Here is a 22,096-nt window from a genome sequence, read left to right as displayed (position 1 = left end):
ATGCCTTTAAGTTGCATTTAGTTACGATCAGCTTTGACTATATTAATTATTTTCTTTTTTATTCACTATGTCTGTTATTGAAAGCTTTCAAGTGAATGAAAGTTAATTACAAATTGTTACATGTACAAACGTTTTTCCAATATATGTATATCTGCTACATTTTTAACCGATTTCTTTAAACTTAAAATATTTACTAAATTAGATCGACCTATGAACTATTTGTCCTGCTGTTTCAGCTTATCAGCGCGGCGCGAGAACAACTCCTTCAAGCCGTTGAGTCGCTCGATTTCTGCCCGAATCTCCTGATATTCCAGATAGGATACTGCCGATTTGAGCAGTATCTCCTGTTTTAGCGTGAGCACGCGGGCGACTTCCTTTTGCTTTCGATGCAAAGCGGTTAGTTTAAGCGAAGCGGACGATTCCTTGGGCGATTTGGACTTCTTGTCGTTTTTCGATTTCTTGGACTTCTGCGGAGTTTAAGAAGAAATCAGTTTAAGTTCGTAATTAATTTGTTTTACATACTTTAATTTCCATTGTTTATGTCGAGATCTCCGCGTGTTAATTTGTTATTATGTGCGTGGTGAATGGCAAAAACGGAAGATGAAGAGATGAGGCGCTAAAAATTACAGCATTTATAAACGTTAAAAATAATACGAATTTTTAACCAAAGGAAATCTAAATAATAAGTTTTAAAGTGGAGCGTTGTATAATAACTTAATAATTTCATTAAGCTTGAATATTTTATAGTTAAAAAGGATTGTGAATGGTAGACTGGATAATGGTATTTAATTTCACTCAGTATTTTAGGTACACTTGGTATATTTCCGGTATCCGATTGCGGTCACACCGGCGTCTTTTTCTTGTGAAATTTTCTGTATTTTGTTAAAAAAATAATATAAAATATGGGTTCCTCGTCGTCTGGAAAGAAGCACAAGAAAGACAAGAAAAATCGCCATCGCTCGCGATCGCCGGAGCGTCAGCGGCGCGCAACAGAGGATGAGGATGTCACCCTGGACCTCACCGACGACTCGTCGTCGCGGCACAGACACCACAAGCACAAGAAGCACAAGGAGCACCGCCACAAGCACCACAAACACAAAGAGCGCGAGCGTCCGAACGAGGTCATCTCGCTGGAGGAATCGGACTCGGATAGTAAGTGTTTGCCCGCTATTTCACACAAAGTGCAGGCCGGGCTCAAGGGCGATTGCCGTAGGCGGGGGATCCGGCGGAAAAGCGATATTCTGATTGACGGACCGCCCATTGCCTGGCAATTGTCTTGGTCCTGCACTTTTCCTTTTCCGAACGTACTAAACCCATCGTTGCGTTTCTCCACGTTTCTCCTTTTCTTCCAGGTGTCCCGCTGCTGGAGCAGATTGTGAGTGGGAAAGCTGATGTGGTTGAAACGTTTCGCCTGCTGTGATGATTAGACAGTTCTAACCGGTGTTCCCTATTTTCAGGTTCCGACTGCGTTGAGGTGCCGGTGCAGGCGCAGGAGCAGGCCAAGGTGAGGGAGGCCAAAGAATCCTCCAATCGTGACAAGGAGCGGGATTCTGGACGCGAGCGTGAACTCCTAAGGGAAAAGGAGCGAGAACGTGAGCGGGATCGTGAGCGGGAACGGGATAGGGATCGGGAAAAGGAGCGCGAAAGGGAACGGGAGAAGGAGCGCGATAGGGAACGCGAGAAGGAGCGTCTCAGGGATCGAGAGGAACGCGAAAGAGAGCGTGAGAAGGATCGTCTCAAAGAACGCGAGAAAGAACGCCTTAGGGAGCGTGAAAGGGAACGGGAACGAGAACGGGAGCTCACAGCTCCACCACCACCCCAAATCTCCAAACATGCCGAATATGAGTCTAGACGAGAGCGCGAGATCGAACGGGAACGAGACGCCCGCAAGCGATCAGGCAGAGAACGTGAACGGGAACGCAATCGGGAACGTTCCCGATCCCAGTCGCCATCGGCGTCGCGTAAACCAGCTAACAGGGAACGCGAGCCCTCCTCTCGGTCCTTCTCGCCCATACCCGAAAACGGTGCCGGCGATGTCCTGTCTATAACAGAGACAAACAAGCTTCGCGCTAAGCTGGGTTTAAAGCCACTCGAAGTTGATAGCGGTCCGAGCAAGGTAGGACCTCCTGCTGGAAGCAGTAGTCAAGGCGAGAGCAAGAAACCCCCTGGCGAAGCCGATCTCTCTTCGTACAAAGATGAGTGGGGCGAGTTCTTGCACAAGCCGGCCGACAACCTGAAGGAGAAAAAGGAAGCAGAGAAGCTGCGCGAGAAACTCAAACAGCGCAAGGAGAAACGTTTCTTAGAGGAGCGCCTGGCTCGCATCAAAACACTGGGAGAGTCTGATGAGGAAACTGACAATGTGTCCAAGTGGGTGGATAAGAACAAGCGGGTCGTCAACGAACGCGAAGAGGCGAAGCGTAAGGTATGTAATTAGTCTTCCACCCTTAATGTTGTTGTAATACCCTTTCCATTTCTAGGCCAAAGAGTTGGAGGAATTGGATGAGGCGTTTGGGGTTTCGGAGATGCTGGAGAAAGAGAAAACCAAAGCCCGTCAGCGAGCATATGGCGATAGCAATCTAAAGGGTCTGCGTGTGGATCATGATATGGAGGATTTCGGCGAAGGGCGCACTGTTATTCTAACTCTTAAGGATCAAGATGTGCTTAACGAGGAGGAAGGCGACACTCTAGTCAATGTGAACATGGTCGACGAAGAGCGCTACAAGAAGAATGTGGCCAACAAGAAGCAGAATCCGCTCAGTTATGGTTATAACGTATACGAGGAGCAATACGATGAATTGGGCAATCCCATTGAACGTTCGGTGCTGGAAAAGTACGATGATGAAATGGAGGGCCAGCCGAAAAAGCGCAAGAACTTTGTGATTGGGGAGAATATGGATGAGGAGCGGGAGCACAGACGCAAGCTCCTGGAAATTAAAACCAAATTAGCCGGCAAGCGCTTGGAAACCTTGGAGGACACCAATCTGCAGCTGGCATCGGACACCTACAGTGCTGAAGAGTTGGCCAAGTATGTTTTTAATCGCACAATGAAGAATAGTTTTAATGCTAATGCGTTTATTTATTTACAGATTTAAAAAGCCAAAGAAAAAGGTTAAGAAACTTCGGCAGAAACTTAAAGCCGAGGATCTTGAGCCTTTAGCGGAGGCTGAAGCATCCGGTTCTTCAAATTTTGGTAGTCGAGGAGGACGTTATCGCGATCACGAGGATGTGGAAATGGAAGAGATTAAACCAGAAGTTAAAGTAGAAGTAGAGGATGATGACTTGGAACGCGTTCTTGCCAAGGCTCGCAAACTAAAACAAAAAGAGAATATCATTAAGAAGCCTTTGCCTGTCGACTTCGAAAGTATTCAGCGGGAGGTAAAACCCGAACCTGTGGAGGACACCGCTTCAGGTGTGGTCCTTACTGGCGTCGATGGCAACATTGTATTGAACGCTACAGCTGAGTTTTGCCGCACTCTGGGCGACATTCCCACGTACGGTATGGCGGGCAACCGTAATGAGGACTCCAACGACATGATGGACTTTGACAAGACCGAACAGCCGGAGGAGCTCACTGAAACACTTACCGATGAGCCTGCCCTGAGTCACGGCACCTGGAATTCGGTCAATCCCGATGAAGTCATGCAGCCTGCCGATTTGGATAATCTGGGTGAAGACCTGGAAGATCGTGCCATTCTAGACGAGGAACCCGACGTGGGAGCTGGTGTAGCGAATGCTTTGCGACTGGCGCTGTCTAAGGGATACCTTGAAAAGGAGGAAAAGAACAGACCTAGCAACACAAAAATGGCCCATTTGCAGGCCAAAAACTATTCCATTGAGGATAAAGCGGCTGGGTAAGTGGTTAGGCATCTTGAACAGGCCATCTTATGTTAATGAGATATCTTTTCAGTGAGGACGACAAGGTTGGCCGCCGTGATCGCTTCCACTTTGGACCGATTACAGACTTTAAGGACAAGGAGACCTTCAAGCCCAATGTCAAGTTGGATTATATCGATGACAATGGCCGCATATTGAACCTAAAAGAGGCTTTCCGGTACTTGTCACATAAGTTCCATGGCAAGGGACCGGGCAAGAACAAGATCGAGAAGCGTCTCAAGAAAATGGAGCAGGATGGGGTGAGTTCATCATTAGTCAAGGATTATGGGCATAAATAAAGTGGTATATTTGTTTTTTCCAGCTAATGAAAACCATGAGTTCAACCGATACACCTTTGGGAACTCTGACCATGTTGCAGCAGAAGCAAAAGGAGACGAAGACCGCATACGTGGTGCTTAGTGGCAACAACAAAAACGTGCCAGGTGTCAGTGGCTCCGCAATAGCCAAATTCAAGTAGATAAGGAGCAGGAAAGACAAGCGATTTAACTACCAAGATATCCATAACCAAATGCAATAGACACTTCCTAATCCGCGTACTAAATACTTAAGTTTAATACTCCAACATATGCATCCGGCCCAAATATGTAATTCTCTTCATATTTATTCAAATACACTTTGGATTTATCTTAAAAAGCTGATCTCGATGGGGGGATCTTCATTCTGACGGCTCACTGAAAGGAAGAAAAATAGGTCACATATCCAGAACCATAGCCATATTTACAATGTGTACTTACAGTTAAAGGTTCTGCCAAGGATGGTTCTCTTCTGACCTTGTGTCATCTGAAAGCCTTTACCAATCCTGTCGTAACACACAATTTCGGAGTCTCTGCTTTTAAATCTAAGGGTACATTTCGCACTCCCGTATGGAATAGAGTTGATAAAGACTTCTTCCACATTTGGCGGCGTCAGGCTTATACCAAAAAACATCAAAAACTGGTCGTCATCAGTTCGCCCGAAGTCGACGCCACCGTAACCGAAGATCAGAGCTTGCAGAAAACCACCAATGCCGGTGAGGAAGTTCGCCGAGCCCTCGTAACCCATGGGCGTTTCGCTCCACACCTTAAACTCGGGCCGAACGTAGCTCTTGTAGCCACGCTCGAAATACTCATTGGCCAGAGTAAGCTGGAAGTTTCGGATATAGTTGGCTGCGAACATGGACCACGTCATTGCAGGACCAGACTCACGGGTCACGTTTGCGTAAAACCGAAGATCATTAATGTGTGCGGAGCTTTGGCAAGAAGGAATGGTCTTATTTAATGGATACTCTCTATAAGGGGCTTCCACTCTAAACCTCACCTTTTATCGAAATTCAACGGATATCCGAGTAGAATGGCGTCTGCCTGCTTGATAATGGTGTCACGGACGTAGCCCTCATACTCCGGATGATAGTCCAGGCTCTCATCGCGTAGAATCACCAAAGCATCGCTGACCTTGCGCCATTTCTCGATACGTTCGGTGCTGGCATTGCCACAATGTGTGGCCAACCACCCGGCAAAATTCAGTGCTATTTTGGACACTGCATTGGTGTACACATTGTCGTTAACATTGGGATGATCCTCGTCGGGTCCCATTACGTTCAGCAAGTGGCACGTGTTTGAGGAATCGTCACAGGTGGCTCGGCTCACCAGGAAGTCGGCCACCTCAGCGGTTATGGGCCAAGCCGTATCGCAGGTCCACTCGCTGTCGTTTGATTGGGCGAAAAATCTTTGGAGGGCAAAGGATATATCGGGGGATATATGGATCTCCTGTTCCGCCACCTCGGGACAACAGGGATTGGTGACCTCCGCTCCAGTGTACGCACTCTCCCAGGGAAACCTTCAAACTTATGTTCAGCTAATTATCTAAATAACATAGATGGAATTGCTCACCTAGCTCCCTTGTAACCAGTGGCATTGGCATGATATCTAGCTGCCTCCAGTTTCCTGCTGCGATAGCCCAGCACCTCCTTTGCATAATCCAAGCCGAATAGAGTGACCACCGGCAGCATCCAGATCTCCGTGTCCCAGAAGTTGTGCCCCTGGTAATCCGCCTCCAGATCGCCACGCCCCAAACCAGTGGGGCTTAGTCCGTAGAATGGTTCGTTCTGCTGGTTGGTTTTGAGTGAGGGAAGCGAACTTACGATGTAGAATATACCAGCATTGACAATCTGCGACAGTTCCAGAGCATCGCCCTTGATTTCAATCGAAAATTCATTGTCCCAAAAGCTGTTCCACGACTGGGTGTGCTTCTGGAGAAGATTTCTGGAGCTCAACTGAAGAACATCCTGCAGTTCCTTTCGTGCCACACTTTCGTCCCTGTCTATGGTAATGACAACTCTATGGGTTAATTGATCCTGCCATGTGGGCCACTGCAGTTCGAGTGGTTGCTCCAAGGATTCACTGAAGAGGACAAAGATCTCCTGACCATCTGCTTGGAACTTCTCATCCTCAACCACCTTTGTTCGTCCTCGAAGTGTCCGGTAATCTCCGCCAGATGCACTGCCATTGTTGACAACGACGAAGTCAAAAGCGTCACTGGAGTTGCCGGCGAATTGGGTGAGCCTTAGGTACTTCGGAGCTACAAAATTTTAATTATTATGAACAAAATATATATATTTAATATTATCTATATATTTTTACAATTACTTACAGTTAATCCTTGAGTTTCGGTTGGCAAGCCTATTAGCCACCACTTCGTAGACCAGCGCACGATTGTAGAACTTGTGCGGATAGGTTCTCTGTTCCACGGAAATCCCTAGACTTGTGTACGTTGTGAGAACCCGGAAGTAGCCATCTCGGAGATCCATCTCGTAGCTGGTTCCATTTGCCACATCGCTGCCAGTGGCACAACCAAAGCGATCACAAGCCTCCGTGCTGATATTTATCCAGTTGGGAATGCGAGCCCGCTTGCTCCTTCCGCCGGCTCCGTTGTAGACTCCATTCATGAAGATCGCATCTCCGAAAACTGTATATCCCACGTGGCCATTGCCCAGGGTGGGCATGAAATTCAGGTCCGAGGGAAGACTAATATCAGAGGATATCAGTTATTCATTTTATATTATAGTTCAAGCAAGCGGGTTTGACCTATAAGCTACATACTCTTGACCAGAATCATTGGTTTTAACTTTCCATCATTTGCATACATGGTCTTATAACTTGCTAATATTACTTACATTGTATTATAATTTATTAGTAACATTTCCCTACCTGTGTGTCTTTAGGAGATACGATTCCGGCGTTTCAGCCCAGCAACTCTGCAGAAGCGCTACGAAACCGATGAAAGCAATACTTTTCCGCATATTTTCGCGATCTACTGAGCAGCGAGGTTCGAACTATACTGCTTTCGTTTCTTTCTTCATCTGGTTGCAGTTTCCGTGAATTTGATAAGAACGCTGATAATATATGTATTAGATTTAATCTCTGCGGGGTGGTATGAGCTGATTCATACAATCGCCTGAATCGAACTCACTTTTTCTATTATTGAGTACCATCGGTGATTTCCCTAAGTTAGTGCCCTCTTATCAGCTTATATATTAAAATCCACTTGAATATGCGATTGATATAATATTACAAAGTAATAGTTTTCATAATTATCAAGCAGATGTTCTACCATACTACATGTTGAAGTTAGCTTGGGCTGGAAACCTGCTCATTTATATATTATCGTTTTACACAAAATTAAGTTTAATTCCTACGTTAGCCTTAAATAGTATTTTTATTGAAAAATTGAATTAATAATACATAAACCTTCTGTTGATTAACCCATTAAGTTCAGCTGCCTTATTATCTGTCTGTCACTAGGAAAGTAATGGGAAAGTGCTCATAAAATGTAGCAAAAATGTTAGAGAAGGTTGCCTTTCGGCATCGATCTGAGTTTCTTGTAGCACAATGCCGATAATAATGCACCATGTCCAAAGGCCATTCGCATTCTTCCCAAGCACTTGAAGACAATAAAAAACTGAAACATGGCGAGTGCAGTGCATTCTAGAACCTGACTTTTTATTGCATCGCACTTGGAGATCTGAATGGGTAGATGCAAGACAAGAAACCGACTTGGATGCCCATCCGAGATTATCAACACGGAGACGGAGATGGAGATTAGACCTGACCCACAGAGAAGCTGCGAGTGCTGAAAGGAGGACAATCATGGGAAATGTGGTGTCTAATGCATAGGAAAAACTCAAATACGAAATACGAAATGAGAATAAAAGTCATTAAAGATTGACTACTGTCAGGTGGCTAAGGTCTGATCTCTGCACTATGTGGCTGGGTGGCCCTAGACTACAATTTATTCACCATCTTTTCTGTCTCATTCTTTTTATGATATTTTCATAATTCCTGGTTACAAGGTAATTATGGTCTTTGTTGTCGTCTCTAATTACCTGGGAGTCAGCGCCTGCCCTTTCCCACATCGGAAGTGGGCTGAGCTGGTTGAGCTTTACATCTGGTCGGTTGGTTGGTTGGGCCTACCGCCCGATCCATATCCATATAGAACCGATATATTCAACGCCAACGTTGATGATGTCTTTGATATCTGACAGCGAAGCGGAACGAGGCAAGGAACCCACTATCCACTACCTACTACCTATAACCGATATGCGTTCGTGACTGGAACCCCATGTGATGGCTCTACCCCTAGTTGCATGTGTGTACAGATATATCTTTATTTGCACACTGCAAATAATTACTTTAAATCATGTCTTTTATATAGATTTGGTCTTTTATATTAGATCTGTCTAAAAGTCAGTAAAGTCATTTTCATTTGATCAATAATTTAGTATTTAGTGGTTACTCAGTTTAAAGCCAGTGTTAACTTATGTGTTTTATGTAGGATATCATGCGAATTCTTTTAAGCTGCAATTCTTTTCATGGCATATTTGTGGCATCAGTTTATACGGGTTATTTTGAAGTGCACCTGTATCTGTTCCTTTATCTGAATCTTGCCGTGCCACAGTTCTCTCTCTCCGAATCTTTGAAGTTCGGCTCAGCCGAGCTCGGCACTAATTTTAATGGCGTTACGCCGCGATAGGTTTTCTGCTCAAGATCCATAAAGAAGTGCTCAGGTGTTCGCTCCCCAGTCAGTGGACTGCGGACTTGGCGGAGTCTTCCACGGCTGTGGTTTGGGTTGGCACGAGATCTCCATCGGTGGGCTTGGGTGGGGGCAGCCCCTCAGTGATTTAGCCCATTTCACTGAATCATCCCCCACATACGAGTATGCTACATACAAGTATGTACCACATACGTACCAGTATATGCATATATATATGTAGTATATGGTGCTTTTCAAGAAGTCAAAGTCGGGGCTCTATCGCGATGTTGTCGCTTGCCGGAGCGTAACTGAAATACTGAAATATTAAAACAAATTTTTCCGTTTTTTTTTGTAGTTTAGTTTTAGTTATGTTGCTGATTTCCTTTTGTTACTGTCGGCCATTTTGCTGGCGGTTTTGGTTTGGTTTGGCGTCAGATTTGTGTTTTCTTTCTTCTGGTTGTTTTTGAAGTGTTATTTGTTGTTCTCTATTTTTTTTTTGCCAACCTGTTGCCCAAAGAGTCGAGTCGAGAATTTTACGCAACGAAGCGTTGCCAATGAGTTTCCGCTTTTGGAGGCATTGGGCTTAGTTGTTGCCATCCGATGGCTATAATGCCATGCGATGGCCAGCAATGATGGCAAAAACAATGCATAAGTGTAGTTAACCAAGCCGATTTGGCTTATAAATGGGGCGATATATTTTAGAGGGCCTGCCTCGAAGATGAAAGTAATATTCCACATTATTTATGACATTAGGTCTATGGAGCATAGAAATATGCAGAAAATTATATTAAATAAAGTATTAGGATGTAGGAAAAAGACATTAAATATCATTTAGATTGTATTTCACTTTACAATTTGTTTTGCCAAAAATGTTCATTTGTTAATTGTTAGAAATATAATTTTTTCCTAAGCTAAGAGTTTAATGATTTTTTTTATGGGAATTCATTCAAAGTGTATAGCAACATTGCCCCATATATTTGTGAACTACTCGGCTAATTCTTCACACCACTTTCTAATCGTAGCAGAATTACGAAATAATTTTGGACTTTTGAAAAGGTGCTGCCCCCACCCCGCGCCAACCCGCTGTGGCCTAAACTACAGTTGGCTTTTTATATGTTTTTAGGGCCCGAATGTTTTTCTGCCTAATTTGTGAGCAAGTGGAGGGGGGAGGGGGGTGTGCTCCCCCCGAAAATGAAACGCGTGTGAAAATCATGTTTATTGTGCGGCCACCCAGCCATTGTGTTCCGCACAAATACAATGTACAATGTGGCAAGAGGAGGGACACATTACTACAGCCAGCCGGCAATCATTTGCTTTCCCCTGGCATGGTTTTGTTTTTTTTTCTGGTCTTGGGCCCAGTTTTTTATTTTGGGTGTTTTCCAACTGTGAGCCGGGAGCTGCCTAATTGTTGTAATTTGGCTAGATATTATATTTATTGTTTGCCAGATAATTATGATGATTATCTATGAAACGGAGTGTTTAAAGCGCTTTCCGCCGGCCTGGGAACCATTGGCCGAAAAGACCTCGCCGCCAAGAGCCAACCCCACCGAGCATTTGCAACTCAATTATGGACGAGCAGCGACTTCTGGCTCATCCTCGCCAGCTGCTTCTACTTGTGCTTCATTATGCACCTGACCACTGCTGCAATTTCTAGCTGATAATTTGCATTATTTTGCGCGCCCAGGTGGCTGTACATCGCATCCGAGGAGGAATACCAACTTCCATGGTGATGGGTTATGTGTTATGGCAGTGGCGATGGCAGTGGCTGTGGGTTCTACCTCATTCTTGGATGATCTCACGCATTGGACACTCGATTTAATTACACTAAACAGCAGGGACATGTTGGGAATTTGTTATAAAAAACATGTTGTGTAATACAAAAATAATAAATACATATAACAATAAAATATTTGATTTATTTTGGGACACACTTTTATATAAAAGTTCGAAAAACTGAATATAGTAATGTTTCTATAATAATGTTTTTCGGATAATAAATTAAGATATATATTCTTTTGATTTTAGAATAACTTTATAACAAAGTGTTAGGTTTACCAATTATAATTACCAGTTATATATCATTTATGTCATATACAATTTTGTAGGTATATTATGTATTATTTATATTTGTGTAATTCTACCGTATGTATTATTATTATTCCATATCATTTGGAATAAAAAGCGCTTTCATATCCATATTTTGCAGCTCGGTGTTGCACTTTTCGCTGGCTGCGCCTGCCATGTGCAGTGTGCAGAGTGTGTGACCTTTTCGCGGCTGCACTCCAATTCAATTACCGGTCGCATGGGGAACAGAGAGAGACAGGTGGAGAAATGGCGAGAGAGAGGGCACCATGGTGTGCAAAGATAATTATCAGCATGAGGCGCAGGTTTCGGGGATTGATATGTAAATTTTCATTTGCTTCATTTGCAATGCGTAAGTCATCCACCAAAAAGGAAAATTAATGGAAAAATGAAAAAAAAAAAAAGGAGAAAGAGAAGAGCTGCGAATGCAACTGCAACTGGGTGCGACATGTGGTGACGCTTGGCTGGCTGCCTAATTAAGGCAGGTCAGGATCGTGGGAAAGGTCTCCATGGACACTCGAGTTGCCGCCTGCAGGACACCACTCCACTGACCAAGTGGCGTATGCGTAATGCGCTCGAAAGTGGGGATACTACGCTGCGCACCGCTCCACCGCCCCACCTCCCCAATTTTCCCCCGCAGGGGTTGGTTAAACATTTGCCGTAATTTTACAGCTGCTGGTTGATTTAATGCTTAGACAGCGGCCAAGCGTAACCGCAGGCCAAAAACTATCCGCAGAAGAATATATATTTCTTGGCTCGCGCGCTCTCACTCACCGTGATTAGGGTTTTGTGGAAAAACAGATTTCAATTATTACACCTGTTGCTGCTCGGTCACCGAACACCCCTTCCATCCAAGTTTTCCAACTTCTTGGCTTTATACCTCTTTTTTTATACATTTTCATAAGTTACTTGGAGCGTGCTTCCTGCTACGCAGCTATGTACTCAGCAAAATCGTTCCTTAATGAATGAGAAACAGTAAAAGATTTGGAAGGCAAAAGTACACTTTATTTAAGTAGACGAGCTGTCAAATAAATGTTTTTCTGAGATATATAAATCTTTGTATATGAGTTATAGGCTCTCTTATATAATCGTGATTTTAAAGCTACTTTCTTTAAGTGCAATGTACATCAGTGCTACTCCGTGGCCTTTCGGAGATGGAGTGCCGATAGAGCCGGAGGAACTCCCCCTAGATGGCCCCGCGATAGCCCATTCAGCTGGTCAGTCAGCTTCCATTGATGAGGATCTGAGCTGGGGCCATCGGTTCATAAATATTTCTCGCTTCTTTCTCAGGTAATCACAGGCTCTCGAGTTACCAGTCGCCATTTAAGGTGTGATCATGACTAGGATGGGCCATGAATCGACATCTACTTCGACTTCGACTTCAATTCGACTTCTACTTCCCCACTTCCACGGAGACTTTAACTTTAGCTGCATCTTCAACTTCAACCGGTAGCCCAGGTCCCTGCATTGGCCTCAACCTCAACACGTTCACGCATCAATGCCGCTCCTCGGGAGTCGGACTTGTGTGGAAATTGATTTCAGATTTTTATTGTTTTAGAGCTCTTCATATCTCACGTCATCGCGGGGAGTGGAGCCCGCTTATTGATACAGCCATTGGCCAATAATAGAGTTGTTATTGCACTTTAATTGCAGTTATGTCCGTGGCGCCACCGACAGATCCTAACACCTGGCAGCAAGTCTCGTGAATTCTATGGGAAAGAGTAATATTTGTATGCCGAATTTCAGACTATAAAACATGAATTGGGGTTCACATACTCTTGATTATTGAATTTAAATGAATGACTAAGAGCTTAAGAGCTAAAATAATAAACAAATGCTAAAGGTGAGTGGCTTACTAAAACGTTGATTATTTTTATATAAATGACAAACCAAGCTAGTTGGTAGAGCCACTAAAAATTAAAACAAGGTCATGTCGAAGTAATGTGTTTCGTATACGAAATATGATTACAATGACATTTGGGCAGGGGGTTAATTAAAGTTTGCTGTGCGTCTTATTAACAAACTTAATTACAAATATTTCTATGATTTTTACTTGATTTATAGTGGCATTTGTTACGCATTTTGTTGCCCAGTGTGGACGGGAATGTGCTTTATATATTTTGCGCTAACTGTACTCACCAAGACTGCGTGTTTAGCACATAATTTTTCCTCGCTTTTCCACTGACAGCAGCGGAAAACTGTTTGCATTTTACAACCAAGTTGGACCTACATACATAGATCCGTGCCACATTGCATGTTGGATGGCTCCCGGCGGAGATAACAGTCTAAATTATTATCATACTTGTAGGGTCGCTAGCACTATCTTTCCGCCTCTTTCGCTCCGTGAGGCAATCTCGCTTGCACCCACACAGACTTTGGCAACCTGTTGATGTGTTCTGCCTTTTTGCACTTTTTTGATTTTCTGCTCCGCTGGCTTTGATATGTTGCATGGAACATTCGCCGCCGCTCGCATCCTCCGCCAAACTCAACTGTACCCCCCGAGTTTGGACTAGTGGATCCCCCATTGAAATGAGGAAAACCATAACCACTTGCAAGTGCTTGCGGCAAACACCCCGAAGGAAAACACGTGCGACACTTGGCTCGGCCTGGAAATGGTCGAAAAATGCTCTTTTTTCATTCATCGCTATCGTAGATCTGTCAAAGGCAGCCGTCCGTAACCAGAATTTCATGTGAAAGTGAACGGTGGAAAATAGTGGAAATTAGGGGGTTTTTGCTATTGATATTTTAGTGTGCCTACATTTTATGACATTAGATGGGTTCTTCGGATAGGTTTCTTATGAAGTATAACTAAACTGCAGCGGTGCAATGATTGCAGTTTCCAATAAGCAAAGTTCCGGATCCTAATTGATTTTATTACCTATTTAAAATAAAAGTTATGACAAAGTGCTTTAATATCACTTTTGATTAGTGATAGCTTCTTCCCTCGCTTTCCTTAGCCTTATTTATTTGTTGACTGTTTTCTTTTTTTGCGTGTCCGTATAAGAGAGAGCCCTGTATAGTTATTGAGTTGGTTATTCTGTTATTCAGTTAGGTCGGGAATAATTACCTACTAGTAGAGCTGCGATAGAGCGCGACACATATCATTGCCCCAATGAACGCACTTGGACTTGGACTTCGATGTGGACATGGACGTGGATGTGGATGTGGACTTGGACCTGGGCTCAGAAACTAAAACTGAAGCAGAAGCAGAAACAGAAACGGAAGAAGTGCTCTGTAATTATGATGAGGCCAATACAAGAAACGACCCTAAACGCGGCGATTGTTGTTGTCTCCCCGCCGCTTCTCCGCCCCCTTTTTCTTTTTTAGAGTAATTAAGAAATCCTCTTTACGGTTCAGTTTCTCTCCCTCTTTCCGTAATATATTTTTTATTTTATTATTTTTTGTTTTTTTTGGGTTTTGGGTTTTATGTGCGGGGCTGTGGCAAAAGTTTCACAGAATTTGGTTCGTTTTGTCGCTGGTGCGGCCTTTTTTTGATGACTTCACTTACAGTCAAATGGTCTTACATACCGGTACATGTGGGTTATTATTATTGTTTCTAGTATTTCGGTAACACAAGTAGGCTGTTTTTAACTTACGAAAGTAAATGAAGGTTCCACTGGGTAGGTTACCCAACAACGATGGGGTTATAGGGGTATTTTCGATAGCACATCTGCTGCTTGAGTTAATATCTTAGTAAGAACAGAACTTTAGTATGCAATCCAGATTTGTATTATCTTCTATTGTTTTGCACATATTTTATAAAAGCATACTATACCCAAACACAACAGGGTACTTCGTAGTCCAAACCCAACTCATGTTAACCCCTCGACTGGTCAGTGGAACCTTAACCCCACTGCTGTTCTCTTTCAGTGCCGTGTTGATATGGAATTAAGCATTTGGCCCTTTTCTCGTGTTGGCCGTTCTCGCTGGGCGGCCAATTGCTTTTGACCCGGACCCCAGTTTCCCCCAGTTTCCCCCACTTTGCACATCCGTTAGGTTCTGGAAATGGTTTTCCCTGTTTGGTCAATTTCGGTGAAAGTTCATAAGACTGTTAATTGCAGTGAGAAGTGATGGCGCGCACAGAGAACTGCATTTGCAGGATAGACTGATGACTGATTTGGCTCCATGAGGTGAAAGTTTGCAGATATATACCCGTGCCCCTCTCCCCTCCAAAACAAAAAGCGTTTTCCCGAATGCAATTTGCCAAATGTCTTTGCCAATGATTGCAACAAAAGCGGCAACAAAAGCCGGCCAAAAACAATAACGAAATCACAAAAATTGCACAATTGGCCGAAAGCAATCGAGCTCAGCTGACTCATTTTCATGGAAAAACTATATCATCTACGACCCATACATAAACGTAATCATACACATATGTATATGTATATGCTTAGACAACAGAAATGGGAAAACAATATCATAAGCGGAAATTTTGTTCTTCACAAAACTAGAACTTCCGCAGGCGAGATAATACCTCGGTATATAGTGTTAGTTTCAATAAAGGTATAAGGTGTATAAAGTGTTAGTTTCTATAAAGGAACCCATTTTTGCGCCTCGTCATTTCCTTATCGCTGGGTGAAAAGAATAATGTCACCAGCAGCAGCCGACGCATAATTAATTATCCCTTTTTTCGGGGCTACCGTTGCGATACAACCTCGATGTCATGCAGGCGCTCATCCTATCCACCAGTTGGCATCGCAGTTCCGATGGTTTCCCGATGGTTCACCCCCATATAATCGAGTTTTTGTACCAAATGCGAACCGAGCACCGAACACCGAGCACCGATGGCCATAAACATTATCGCATGTTCTACACTTAGATCATCAGCTTCTGCGGGGGTTATACTGCCTGTCTATATGGTGTATATAGTATGTATATATCGTATGTAGGTACAGGTACATCACAACAACAGCAACAGCAGCAGCAACGCATCGTCACGGTTCGATGACAATGTAAAAAAAAATAAAAATAAAGAAAATAATAAAAAAAAGAGCATTTCAAATGAAACACATGAGCTGCGAATGGCCCGAGTTTTGTGGGCTGTTTTCTGACCGAAATGATAGCTGCGTTCGCTCACCACGCTGGCTGTCTATTAGGCGTGTGTTTCTAGAAATAACTATAAATGGGTTCCGGAAAAATAATCGCAATGGGTGCTTTATTTATATAGTTCTTAACAAAGCCTTGAAGTTACTGTCACAATAAGTTTAAGATACATATGTATATTCATAAGATCGTCTATAATCTATCTGTGGTTTCATAACATAGTTATGTCCTGTAACTGATAGAAAGACCTCTTATCAACTTCCGTAAAGAAACAAACTCTTTTCCAATTTAATGACAAATTAAAGCAATTTTCCGGAGAAGCCGATCAAATTCGTATATAAATCAAAGCTGCACTTAATCCCATTTCTTTGCGTTCAGCTGGGTGGAATCACATCATTAGATGGATAAATGTGTTTCGCCAACTTCCTTTATTATATTTTGCCACAGATCATTTGCAGAACGCTTGTATTTAGGCTGCTGCTTAGCCAAATGGAAAGCGGACCGCGGGGCTTCTGGCGAATGTTGCATCCTCGATCCGTGGCAACATCAGCAGCAAGAGCAGCAGCTGCAGTTTGTTGCTGCAACTAATTGCATTTGGCTGGGATCGCCGGCAAGAGCTGGGATTCAGATGCAGCTATAGCTGCATATAGTATAGCTTTGGATCCAGCTATCGCGAGTCTAACGGTGGCCACCGCTTCCGTTAAGCAGCATGAAAAACGACAAATGAAGTTTTTCTTTATTTCTCTGCATGTTCTGTTATTTGTTGAGTTACTACGAAATCAAAGCGTCGAACTGCCCGTTAAGAACTAACAGTAGCTCCAAAATCTTCACTCCAGTGCGCACAAAACAAATAAATCACCAAAAGTTGCCAGCAACTTGTAGGATCTGCCATTTAACAACTTCCCTTTTGCACATTCTACATTCCACATCCCACAACAAATTACATCTTTTTACTGCGCGGCAGGTTATAAAATGTTGAAGCCAAAGATCTGGCAATTTGCCATTATTTGTTACATTGCAGTTATAGTTGTATTGCAGTTTTATTTGTTATAAATTTATACGATTTTTTAATACAATTTCCTGTAGTAATTCAACTAGAAGTCATTTCAATTCAAATTAGTCTCTGTGGAATAAACCGTCTTTGTTGTGTTTGATTTTCCTGCAGTGGCGAGCGGAAGCCTGAACTTATTACAATGTAACAGCCTCAGCTCGAACCTTGCAACCTTCCTTAATGGCAATAGGGATCGATTAAGGCCTCGTGCTGGGACTTCCGATGCGATGCGCCCAAAGGAAGCTAGTTCCGCTCGGTATGGCCCATAATGATAAGGAATGCGTATGGAGGCTGCTAGGAAGATTGCTCTAAACGGTTTGGTAATGGCCAAACAAATTATGTTTGATCGGCCAGCGGAAGTCTTGGCCGGCGAAAATGTCATCGACTTAGCACACTTCGAGAAATTATTATAAAGAGTATTAGTAAAGAGTATTAGTATTATAGGTAGGAACTTGTAACCTCAATATGTTTGTATCTTAATATGTTTATATGTTTATATTTTACCAATGAATAATGAGAACTTCTATTCTTAATATGTTTATATTTTACCAGTGAGTAAAGGGAACTTTTAATCTTAATTTTGTTTTATTTTACCAGTGCGAACTTGAATCTTAATTTATGTTTATGTCAATAATAACTTCAAATCTTAATTTGTTGATATTTTACCCAAGAGTAATGAGAACTTTCAATCTTAATTTTGTTATATTTTTCCAATGAATAATGCGAACTTATAATCATAATATGTTTATGTTTTACCAAAGAGTAATTAGAACATTCCATCTTAATATTATATGTCTATATTTTACCAATTAGTAATCATTTTACCTGCAAGAAAATTTTTTTTTTTAAGTTTGTACCATCATATAATCTTTTAATAGTTGGAAACGCAAGCTGTGCATTGAATACTGACTTTAAAACTCTGTAATAAAGATAAGAACTGCACGCAATTAAAATATTTTACAGCTATAAACTGAGACTTGGATCAATTCAGCTCGATGAAACGCTAAGTTAATAAGGCAAACATAACTCATTATAATATTATAATAGATCTTTCCGTTCCTGTGAGATCGGATATATCGGAAGAGTCCGCTGGGGAACGGCTTGGTTCCAGGTGAGTCAGCTCAGGTTCAGGTGCCTAATGATCATTGCGATCGAAGAGCGCGGCTCTCTTGCGCCCGTGCAAGCGAGAAGAAAGACAGGTAAGAGAACGGGCCGCAGAGAGGGAGAGAGTGGGAGTACGAGCGAGACGGCTATAGCGCGCGCGCTGGCAGGTAATTACACCTGTGCTAATACGGTTCGCTGCATTGCCTGCGCCAGAGCGAGACAGGCAGCTGGGTGAAGTTTTGGAGAGTTCGTACCGCCGCGAGGTTACAAAAACCCCGTGCCAGCGACGATAGCTGGCAAGTCGCAAAGTGGAGCGCAGCGGCGAACGAGCTCAGAAAGTCAGTGGAAAACAATTGAAACGCGGTGCCCGTCACTTTTTTTGTTTCATCGCACACACATAGAGAGAGGGCCCTGTACTCACCCACCTGCCTACCTACCTACCAGCAATCAAGCGACCAACCGACCAACTTACCTGTCGTGTTGGCCACGTTTGTGGCGATCCGATCAGTGCACCGTCAGCCAGCGACGCGCACACACCGAACCACACACCACAATCAAGCAGTCTGGGAAACGAGCACCACTGTATACTACACTATACTATACTATCAAGCGAAGTGTTAGAGATAAACTGATAATACTACGGAGCCGAGAAAAGCACTAACGTGGCGTTAACTCTATTAACTAAAAAGCACTCACTCACTCGAACGAAAAAAACGAAAAAACAACAACAGTAAAGACAATAAACGAAGTAAAACAAAAAACGAGTCAGCGGCAAAGTGTCAATAAAACTCTCGAATTCATTAACACAACTCAAAACGTTCTATTAGTAAGCACTTGCAAATTTCAACGAAACAAAAATTGTAAATCCCGAGAGAGACAGAGAGACAGACAGAAATTAGCGTGGCCAACAGTCAAAAGGTCTAATAGAAGCGCGTGTATACGAGTCCAAATGCCCGTATACTCGTACACCTCGGCGAGACCCAAAAGCCAAGATCGTAAAAACCACATCAACAAATGTTCGAAACGAGACAAAAAACAAAAAACACCGAGAAAATCTGAAAAATACAGAAAAAACGCCACAAAAACCCAGACGAAACTGCGGAGACATGTCCTTGGCCTGTAAAAGGGCAGGTGAGTTCAAAATTAACAAAATTTTTATATATCCAGGTGGTGTAGTTTTTGCCTTTTACGATTATTGAGTGCATCATCATTAATCACCGCTATAGAGCGGATCGGCCCCGGGCTGGAAAACCTAATGGATCTCGCTTCGAAGCGAAGAAAATCTATTGATGGCGATTGTTCGCTGAGAAAAATTGAAAACTAATTGATCTGACCACAGTGGATTCCATTCATTTTGACCAGCATTCATTTGGATGCTTTCGAAGGTTCGCCTTGGCAATAGAAGGGCTTTTTATGGGAGTTGTGGCTCTATAAGATTTCTTAACGTGGATTCATAAAACACGTTCATTGGCTCAAGCTGAAAAGAGGGCCTAAAACCTTATTTAACAAATAATCTTCCTCGGAGATTTAAGATCCCCAATTCCATTTTTAGAAACCCCCTTTCTTTCCTCTGCAAACTCAGCTTACCCAACCTGCTAATAATTTTGTGGCCATAATTCGAGCTGTCAAAAGAATCGAAATGCGAGTGGAGTGGAGGGGAAAAACCCCTCGGTTTTGTGCTCAATCATTTCACATAATTTGTAGCATAGCATTCGAATGGCATAGGCAACATTTAGCGGCGCTTTAAACAAGTCAATAAACGATTAAAATAATGATTTTTCAAAACCCCCCAAAAGAAGTCGAGATCCCCCCACACACACACTCTTATGAACATATATACCTTACAAAAGCAGTCTGGAAAAAAGAAAAAGGAACGAAAATGTTTATAAGCAACAATAAAAGGCAAACTCAGTGAGCTCAGTGCTCCGAGTGCCGCGAGTGTTGGCTATAATTGCGAGCTCGACTTTTGGGCCATCGAGTGACATCATTTTGCGGGCAACTTTTATATTTCGGTTTTCATAATATTTCGAGTGTCGGCGAGCGGCTTTCGGGCCATATCTCTTGCCAAACAAGTTGTTTTGCTGTATATTGTACACAAGTGTATAATATTATATATTGCATACATACATCTCCGAGAGCTTTAATTGCTATGACTTTATTAGGTTATCAGAGCCAGCGAGCAGCCAAAGTCGATCTCGATGCCTGAGTTATGTCTCATTAGCAACACGTGTGTGTCTCGGCCGGATCGAAGACGCCGTAGAAGACGACGGAAGAATGGCCAGCGAAAGAACCCACGATCGTCCTCTCTCTTTCCTACCCCCATTCTGCCGTCTCACTCGCACACACACACACACAGTTGCAATATCAATTACAGCATGCCACAGGAGCAGTAGGCAGTGAGCAGTAACTGGTTTCGGTGAGGGTAGATAATGCCAGGGTACATCGGCTACATTGAAAGGCTAATTGTCCGCTTCTGAATATGATCAAATTTATTACACACTTCTTGGAAATTACTTGGAAGTGTTGGCTAGCTCTTGGTCGATGTCTTCTATTTGGTTCTTTCAGTATCAGGTTCTTGATTATATGGCGTTGCTTTGGTGTTATACTCCCAACAATTCTGTGGCAAATCCCATTAGATGTTGATGGAAAATCACAGTCAAGAACATAGACTAAACAAGCCCATCAATCATTCAACAAGTCATACTCTCTGTTGAGCATTCTTATATACAAATCCTCGCTCTTCAATATCATTTTTTAATTTCCACTGATCTCCATTCCTGTGATCCTTTCACAGAGGTGTTAGAGCACCGGAAGGTCGACCAGTTAGCCCCTTCAACTTGGCAGTTGCTGTCGCTGGGACACCTTATGCTCCTTGTGCTCAGAGGTTTCATGTTGCATTTGCCTTGACTGCATCCTCTCAGAAAATGACCCAGAGCTATCGCCACGACCAGTACCAGCAGTACAGCAGTACCAGCAGTGCTGCCACCACCGCTGCTGCTAAAATAAGAACCATTGCCATAAAGTTGCAGCAGGAAACCGAGTTAAACCGGCAGCAGCAGCGGCAGCAGCAGAAGCAAAAGCAGCAGCAGCAGCGGTTGCAACAATTTGCAAACTCATGATGCAGCCTTAAAAGGCCGCCTCATCCGCTCGGGCAAATAAAAAGTGCGTGATTTGTGTGATGTGCCAAACCACCAGAGAGCAAAAAGACTCGGATCTCGGATCTTGGATCTTCCAGCTTCTAGCTCCCAGCTCTCCTCCACTCAGTCTTTCCAGTCGAGTCGAGTTGAGTCGAGTCGAGTCCCTGGCAATCCATCAGGGCAGTCAGGGCCGACAGTTTGCCGGAGGTCTGTTGACCCCTAAGTGCCAAGAAGAGCAACAAGAGCCCGGCAACAGCAGTTGCGCATGTCTAATTGCAGTCAAGTTGGTAGTGAGCGGCTCTCAGGGTTCACGTCCACGGGGTCCGTGAGAATTTGCCACCTGTCAGCCAGCGATAATTGCCAGGGGGTCAGGCAGCAGCAACAGCAACAGCAGCAGCCACACTTACGGCTGCAACATCAACAGGTAACTTGAGCACCTGAAGAGCGCTTAGCCAGAGATTTTAGTGCCCAAATCTGACATAGATTCTACTTACACGTGGAAGAGGACTGAAAGAAGATTAGAATGTGCCAAGTAGCTGACATAGATTCCACTTAAACTGCCCAGATAAGGCCAAAACTTCATAGAAAATATTTGTAAGGATTAACTTTTCTATTGGTAGCTAAAATCTCAGAGCTGAAACGCTTGAATCTTCATATGTATCTAAGTAACTACTTTCGCCTCTTACCTGTTGGAAGTATCTTTTATTTTCCAGTTGACAAATGAAAGATTCGAGCTTTGATTCGCTTACATCATTATTTTCAAGCTAATCGCCTGTCA

At 43.3% G+C, this 22,096-nt stretch overlaps 3 protein-coding genes across 4 annotated transcripts; 1 reads left to right on the top strand and 2 right to left on the bottom strand.

Annotated features, from left to right (window-relative positions):
* Window positions 1–38: 38 nt before the first annotated feature.
* On the bottom strand, window positions 39–639 carry LOC122616751. The gene is made up of 2 exons (XM_043792343.1): window positions 523–639; window positions 39–467 (listed from the first exon to the last, which is right to left on the bottom strand). The coding sequence occupies exons 1-2, from the start codon at window positions 532–534 to the stop codon at window positions 216–218; spliced, it is 264 nt and encodes an 87-aa protein (XP_043648278.1). The 5' UTR covers window positions 535–639; the 3' UTR covers window positions 39–215.
* A 157-nt stretch (window positions 640–796) lies between these two features.
* Window positions 797–4,527, top strand: LOC122625978 (U4/U6.U5 tri-snRNP-associated protein 1). Of its 2 annotated transcripts, XM_043806058.1 has the most exons (6): window positions 809–1,152; window positions 1,458–2,422; window positions 2,478–3,025; window positions 3,087–3,851; window positions 3,908–4,133; window positions 4,196–4,527. In XM_043806058.1, the coding sequence occupies exons 1-6, from the start codon at window positions 903–905 to the stop codon at window positions 4,349–4,351; spliced, it is 2,910 nt and encodes a 969-aa protein (XP_043661993.1). In that variant the 5' UTR covers window positions 809–902; the 3' UTR covers window positions 4,352–4,527. The 2 variants fall into 2 exon arrangements, with proteins under 2 accessions (XP_043661994.1, XP_043661993.1); XM_043806059.1 differs by lacking the exons at window positions 2,478–3,025; window positions 3,087–3,851; window positions 3,908–4,133; window positions 4,196–4,527 and adding an exon at window positions 1,353–1,375 and having other exon boundaries at window positions 797–1,152; window positions 1,458–1,652.
* On the bottom strand, window positions 4,379–7,238 carry LOC122625979 (protein-glucosylgalactosylhydroxylysine glucosidase). Its single transcript, XM_043806061.1, has 6 exons — window positions 7,080–7,238; window positions 6,523–6,896; window positions 5,763–6,450; window positions 5,191–5,709; window positions 4,629–5,122; window positions 4,379–4,565 (listed from the first exon to the last, which is right to left on the bottom strand). Exons 1-6 carry the CDS (start codon window positions 7,169–7,171, stop codon window positions 4,516–4,518), a joined length of 2,217 nt encoding a protein of 738 aa, XP_043661996.1. The 5' UTR covers window positions 7,172–7,238; the 3' UTR covers window positions 4,379–4,515.
* Window positions 7,239–22,096: the final 14,858 nt, after the last annotated feature.

Source organism: Drosophila teissieri, chromosome 2L, assembly GCF_016746235.2.
Source record: "Drosophila teissieri strain GT53w chromosome 2L, Prin_Dtei_1.1, whole genome shotgun sequence".
In the NCBI taxonomy this organism is placed as follows: Eukaryota; Metazoa; Arthropoda; class Insecta; order Diptera; family Drosophilidae; genus Drosophila; species Drosophila teissieri.
This window is presented reverse-complemented; position numbering and strand designations above follow the sequence as displayed.